Source organism: Penaeus japonicus, unplaced genomic scaffold (genome assembly GCF_977035675.1).
Source record: "Penaeus japonicus unplaced genomic scaffold, GWHDUDI00000001_assembly GWHDUDI00000037, whole genome shotgun sequence".
In the NCBI taxonomy this organism is placed as follows: domain Eukaryota; kingdom Metazoa; phylum Arthropoda; class Malacostraca; order Decapoda; family Penaeidae; genus Penaeus; species Penaeus japonicus.
In genome coordinates, this window is record NW_028234439.1 from 12,110,439 (window position 1) to 12,117,938 (window position 7,500).

A 7,500-nucleotide genomic window follows, 5' to 3' on the forward strand; every position below is an offset into this window, starting at 1 on the left:
AATATTTATTTATTTATTTGTATAAAGAAAAAGTAAGGTAATATATTTTTTGTGTGGGTATGAATAGATATTTTGCATGATATAACTTGGCACACTGATGCCATAATTTCCTAGGTGAATAAATGACTTTTCCTTACACATTTTAAAGAATGGAAAATAGTGTGAAAAGTTTGTGACAGTTGTTGATTTACTGAACAGCTGTGTGTGTACAAGTATGCTTTTTCTCTGTGCAGGGCACAATGAAAGGACTCTTGCCCCAGCAAGTAAAAGATGCTAATGCTCAGTTGATTCTTGGAAATACCTACCATCTGGGAACTCGACCAGTAAGTTACTTAAAGGCCAATAGAACTAGATTAGTAATGGAAAATATTTTGAAAAATATAACTATATAGAACTTAAGATTGAGAGTTAATCCATTGATTTATATAATATGGTAAGAACCTGTTTGGTTATTGTATTATTAATTTTTATCTTTGTCTCCCCAGGGCAAAGAGCTACTCAATAAGTTTGAAGGTCTTCACAATTTCATGCAATGGGATAGAGCGTTGCTTACTGACTCAGGTGGCTTTCAGATGGTTTCATTGTTAGAGCTTGCAGAAATTACTGAGGAAGGAGTGAAATTCAGATCTCCATATGATGGTTTGTATGTTTTATTTTTTTTAGTATCAGCTTTTGCAGTAGTTTCGGCAGCTTTATTAGAATGCACATTGAAAATGTATAAAGATATGAAGGGGATTCATATTCATTGTATTCTTCCACTTTCAGATACTTAGATATATATATACATACACATATGAGACTCTTGTTTTCAGTGTTCACCAAAGAAATTATGAGTTACCTCTAAAGAATCAATACTCTTTTCCTTTCTCAGATATTTGGTCCTCACAGTTTTACAGCCACATGATCATTTGGGCTCAGGAGGCCAAAAACTTTTGGGTTTGGGCTACTCTTCAGGCTGGCCTCAGAAACCCACCTTTGCTGACTGTTTTTTCTCCTTTCTTCAGGGTCAGAATGCATGTTGACTCCAGAGGAAAGTATAGAAATCCAGAATGCTATTGGAGCAGATATAATGATGCAGCTTGATGATGTGGTAGATGTCAGGGAGACAGACTATGAACGTTTCAAAACGGCAACTTATCGGCAAGTATTACATTTAGGAAGTAGAATTTATTGTTGGGTCTTGGTTAGAGTTGCAAATTTTATTTCCCATTTACGAGAGGAAAACCCTGAATCTTTATCTTCAACTTATAAGTAAAAGATGATAACTTTTAGTGACAAGTGTGACCTACTGGATGGGCTCAAAACGAGGTATTGTGCTATTCATTTTCCATGGGTAAATGCAAGAATAGCCGGTTTCAGCTGTTCAGATCTTGGCTCTTTACAGTAAATATTCTTAAATATCTGTAGAAGAATATGAAGACACTGGTGATTTTGGTTAGCTTGCAGTAGACCTTGTCTTGTATTTTATCAATAAAAAATGCTAATTCAGTTTGCATTTTTCAGAACTACACGATGGTTAGATCGATGCATGAAAGCAAACAAAAATCCTGACAGGCAGAATTTATTCCCCATCATCCAAGGCGGCATTTTTCCAGATTTGCGGAAAATATCTTTAGAACAGCTGATAGCAAGGGATGCCCCAGGTTATGCGATTGGTGGTCTCAGGTAGGGAGTTAAATTTTCAAGATTGTAATGGTTACAATACTAAAAATATTATTTGTCCATGTGATACACATATATAGATCTCATAATGATATGGTGCTATAAATGATAACTTTATACTTTAGAAAGTAAGTAGAATTTATTGAATATTTTGTATACATTGATTCCATTATCTGTAATGTTTTTTGTCTTAATAGCGGAGGAGAAGATAAGAACAAATTTTGGCCAACTATTCACCTGTGTACAGACCATCTCCCAAAGAACAAACCTCGCTATTGCATGGGCGTTGGCTTTGCAGTCGACCTGGTTGTGTGTTGTGCCATGGGGGTGGATATGTTTGATTGTGTCTTTCCAACCAGAACTGCAGTAAGTTCTAATAATTTCAGCAAGATTCATATGATATATTATATGATAACCTAAATATTGTATCACATAGAGTATTCTCATAAGACATATTATTTAGCTAATTTTTTTTCCCTATGGAAAACTATTTCAAGAAATCAGGAAAATGTAATTCTTTTCTTAATTACTTTTTTTTTTATCAGAGGTTTGGATGTGCTCTTGTCGACAATGGCCAGATTAATTTAAAATCTCGTGAATTTATGAATGACTTCATCCCCATTGATGAAAAATGTGACTGCTCTACATGTCAGAACTACACTCGTGCTTATCTCCACACCATTGTTACAAAGGAAACTGTTGCCTGTCACCTCCTTTCTATTCATAACATTGCCTATCAGGTAAGTTTTTTGTTCATTAATAATTGTGACAATTGATTGATAGGTCTTGGTTTACATATATTCAATGCCGGTAGATGAGGGGCAGAATGGGTCAGAAAGTAGGAGTGTGAGTCATACATTGCAGTATGTAATTAATCATTATTGAAGCCAATTAGGTGCATGTGAACCAAATTGGGAAACTGTTTATTTTCCTTGAGCATTTCTAAGTGTAGTCAGCGATGTATGTATTATATATACATGAATATGTATGTATATTCATGTGAAAGGAAACACAGCCACAATAAGAAAGAAATAATGAATTGGTTAGGTTACATTAGAATGGGTTGGTTAGGTTAGGTTGAGTTGAGTTTAGTTAAATTAAGTTAAGTTAGGTTAAGTTAACAAATTTGCACTGGTTGATGTCCTATCATGAGGTCGGAAAATATCTCTGGACCTGGGTACATCCTGAGATGTCATGCATTTTCTTGCAGAGTTCCTAGTGGGGCAGTTGTGACGTACTGAAACGTCAGCAATAGAACGCTAGAGTGTTCTTGAATTTAATCATTTTTCATAATTATTTAGACTCTGTTACTTTAGTTTAGGTGTTTGATTCTCATAGAATGTAATATAATGTTTAAAAAAAATCATGTCACAGAAATCTTGTGATATTGATGACATCATGGTAATTTCTGCTTCATGATCGGTTGAATAAAAAGATCTGAGTCAAAAAACAATTATAAAATCAAATGTGATTGGCCAAGAAATAAAGTGAAAAAATACTAATATAATATTACTTCTAATTTGTTGATTACCCGTGATGTTACGCCATATTATGTTACATTCTAAGATTAGCTTAGATTAGACAGACTAGATAACCTATCAAGGATTTTTCTTTTCTTTTTTATGATAAGTAGCATAGTCTGACTGAATAGACACAATTTGTCATTATTCCTTCCGTATTGTGGCTGTATTTCATTTCATCTTTGTACACATTTTTTTTTTTGTTCATGCACATACGCACATGCACACACACACCCTCACACACACAAAGCCCACAGTCTTCTTTTGAACAGCAAAACAGTTCCTGGTATTGTAAAAGATATATTTGTTTAGGATAGAATTTGTAATTACTTGGAAACAGGAATGGGTCTTTGGGTTTGATATTAAATTCTTTGTTAACTTGGGATATATATGTTCTGTAAATACTAAATACTAATACTCAAGTGAAATAGAACATATATAAACACAGTTTGCTTAGGGGGAAGTGAGGTGAGGCAACTGATATACTGAAACTACTCAACTAGCTCAACCTATGCTGTTGTTTCCCTGACGTGGGTTACTTAGGGGCTCTTTCTTTGTTTGTCTTTATTGTTTCTTTTCTTATCAGAGTTAGCCACCTCTATATATCTATTTGCCACTTTATGTATCCATCTATCCCTAGGATTGCTTTACACCAAATATCAAACCAGCCAAATATGGCAAGGCAACACCAATGGACATGCTGGCCTTATTAAGTCAATTACTCTTCATTTCTCAACTATTAATAAATTCTTATTAAATGAATACTGTAATCCAGTAATCATGTTCGGCAAGGATAATTATCAATTATGTAGTTAGGGTTTCAATGGTGTAAGAATGGGGAGCAAAGAATTGTTCATGATACTTTGTGTGTGCGTGTGCGTGTGCGTGTGTGTGCAAGTTTGCGTGTTTATTTGTTTTGTTGTGGATGGTTGTTTATAATGTCATATGTTGTGTGTATCATCTTCACTGGAAGAAGATATTATTAGACTAAACTACCATGGCATCCAACACAAATTTGGCATAAATAAGTGTGGAATAAAAGGATATTGCAATTTTGAATTTTGCAAGGCAAAGTGAATATAAACCCTCTTCTCATAAACTCTATTTCCTTACAGATGAGATTGATGAAGAATATAAGGGAGAGCATAAAAAAAGATTGCTTTGTTGAGTTTGTGCAGGATTTCATGGCTGCATACTACAAAAACCAAGACTATCCTCAGTGGGTCACTGACTGTTTGGCAGCGGTCAACATAACCCTGAAAAAATAAGTAACTATGTATATGATCATGTATTTCCCTAATAAATAGCATAATGTTATATACATGCTTTTTTCCCAATAGTGACATCATAAAGAAATAAGTCAGAATCTAAATTAATGTTAATAATTTACGAGTTGCAGTGACAGTACACAGAGAACACCGTCAGCTGTTTTAGAGGATCTGGAAGACAATGAAGACAGCCTCTGGGACCTGCGTTCTGATTTTGAGAAGCTAAGTCACACTGGCTACAGAAATGCCATTCTTGGGGACTTTGAAAAAGAAGAAGCCGAAGGAAGGTTGAAGGGATTCCAAAAAGCATTTCAACTTGATTCTAACATTAACCCTACAAGTTTGCTATCCAGGATTGATGGGTTTCTTTTTGGATGCTTGATTAAATGCAATCTGAGTGAAGAGCAAGTTAAGGAAGTCTCTAAGATTCAAGCTGAGATAAAGCAATCTTTAGAGTTGTATTACAAACCAAACAGTGAGTTGTTTGAGAAAATAATGACAGACAGTGATGATGTCAAAGGCATGTCTGCACATTGCTCAGATGAATGTGACTGTTCTTTAAATATTAGCAAAGTCGTAATAGAAGAAAAAGTAATGAGCATTGTTGATAGAACTAAAGCATTCAGTAAAAGTGTTGGGTGGTCGTTGCCACCTAATATATAGTGTGAATTCCATTAAACCAATATTTAGATTGATGTAATGCTTACTGATCAAGAAAACATAAATGCTGATCAAGAATAGTCGTCTGAAGTTTTTATACATTTCCTAGACTTATTATGTATATATAGGTTAAAGTATTTTTTAATAAATTTGATTGACATGATATATGTTTTGTGTGTCTACTTTGTATAGATAGATTCATACTATTCTTTGTTAATTTTGTAGATTTTTTTGCATTATATTATCTACGAATTTTTAAAATAAAGTCAAATACATGACCATAAAACTGAGAATGTTGTCGTCAGCAGATGACAGAATTGTTGTATGTCTTAACCCACTCACGCCGGATGTGTTGCTGACGTGTTTTCGCGTTTTCGTCCGTCCCCGCCGGATATCGATATCGGCCAGGCCGGGGGGTGAGCGCGGCGGGCAGCCCAGGCTCGCGGCCCGTGCGCCCGAGAATCTCGAAGCGTTCGTATGATGCGTTCGAAAACCTCGGTATAGCGACCGTGCAAAGCCGGAATGGCCCCGGCGTGAATAGGTTAATAAACCAGGTTTGTTAATTGCATATTTCCTTTTCCATTGGAGAGTAAATGAATGCAGTAGTCAAAGTAAGATATGGAAGTAATGTTGTAGTATACATAATTAATGTCATAAGATAAGTCAGTGTGAATTAAGTATGAAGTTAAATAGATTTTTCATACCATAACTTTTAGTGACCATTACCTGTATAGGTCACAAAAAGAAAAATAGTATTATATAAGAATTAAGGTCTATATTGAAGCATATATATACATATATATATATATTATATATATATATATATATATATATATATATATATATATATATATATATATATATATATATATATATATATATATATATATATATATATATTTTTATATATATATATATATATATATATATATATATATATATATATATATATTACATATATATATATATATATATATATATATATATATATATATATATATATATATATATATATATATATATATATATATATATATATATATATATATATACATACATATATACATACATATATACATACATATATACATACATATATACATACATATATACATATATGTATATGCATATGCATAAAGCACCATAATAGCAATGGGAAAAATATATGAAAACATAAGTCTTGGTTGAAAAATGAATTGCATAGTGCATATTGAAAAGGGAGCAATGATTGAAACCTTATTAACCCTATGACGACGGTGCGTCACACTCGTGTGACACAGCCAAACTCCCGAGGGAGCAGTGTGATTTCAATGCAATATTTTAACCCATTCACGATGGGACATATTTTCACCTACTCCTGCTCATGCCAGGAAGATAACTAGCGAGCGATGCTTCGTGCTGTTTTTTTTTCTCAATAAATAGGATCGTACTGAACCTCTCAGAGCATTTTTCACCCACCCTATTCTTATGGGTTTCATGAATGCGTCTACAATGTAAATGCATGTAAAAATATTGCCATATTCAGAGGAGTTATTTTAGTTGAAAAACATGTTACAGTAATGCCTTTTTAGTGAAAGTGGAAGCAATCGTTTAGTGGGGCATCAAAAAATGTTTTATACTTTTTTATTTTAACAAAATGAAAAGAAGAGCAATATAAATAGACATACACGTACATATGAGTATGTACATGAACCTCGTGACGTGACATGACGTGATATCATGGGTAATCAACAAATTAGAAGTAGTATTGTATTAGTAATCTTTTACTTTATTTTATTTCTTGGCCAAGCGCATTTGATTTTACTATAGTTTTTCGACTCCGATCTTTTTATTTAACCGAACAAGAAGCAGAAATTACCATGATGTCATCATTATCATGTAGTTTTCTGTGATGTAATTTTTTAAACGTTATATCTCATTTTATGAGACTCAAACACCTAAACTAAAGTAACAGAGTCTAAGAAATTATGTAAAATGATTATATTTGAGAACAATCTAGCGATCTATTGCTGACATTTCATCACGTCACAACTGCCCCTCCTGGAACTCAGCGAGAAAATACATGTCTCAGGATGTCACCCAGGTCAGGAGATATTTTTGGACCACATGATAGGACGTCAACCGGCGTGAATGGGTTAACAATACCCACATATGCAGCTTAAAGGTTAGTGTACATAAATTATGAGATTGACAGTTATCATACATGATATGCATGGAGTAAAAGTTTACAAAATGTCAAACATGAAAATAACCCCAAAACAGGAAACAGTAACGCAAACATATGTACTAATACAAACACACACAGAGAAAAAAGTTGATGAATGATTACCATTCTAACACCTTTCGAACCATGATCCTATTGAAATAAAAAGTTGCAAACCCTAGTAGGT

The 7,500-nt window shown here is 33.5% G+C and overlaps 1 protein-coding gene across 1 annotated transcript in view; it reads left to right on the top strand.

Annotated features, from left to right (window-relative positions):
• Tgt (tRNA-guanine transglycosylase) overlaps positions 1-5,437 on the top strand; it is an 8,349-nt gene extending 2,912 nt beyond the window's left edge. The window contains exons 3-10 of the mRNA XM_043031569.2: positions 234-323; positions 486-639; positions 1,005-1,140; positions 1,504-1,665; positions 1,860-2,028; positions 2,208-2,402; positions 4,298-4,446; positions 4,573-5,437. Coding sequence (XP_042887503.2) covers positions 234-323; positions 486-639; positions 1,005-1,140; positions 1,504-1,665; positions 1,860-2,028; positions 2,208-2,402; positions 4,298-4,446; positions 4,573-5,113 — 1,596 coding nt within the window. The 3' untranslated portion in view covers positions 5,114-5,437. The remainder of the gene's footprint in view (positions 1-233; positions 324-485; positions 640-1,004; positions 1,141-1,503; positions 1,666-1,859; positions 2,029-2,207; positions 2,403-4,297; positions 4,447-4,572) is intronic.
• The last annotated feature ends 2,063 nt before the right edge of the window (positions 5,438-7,500 follow it).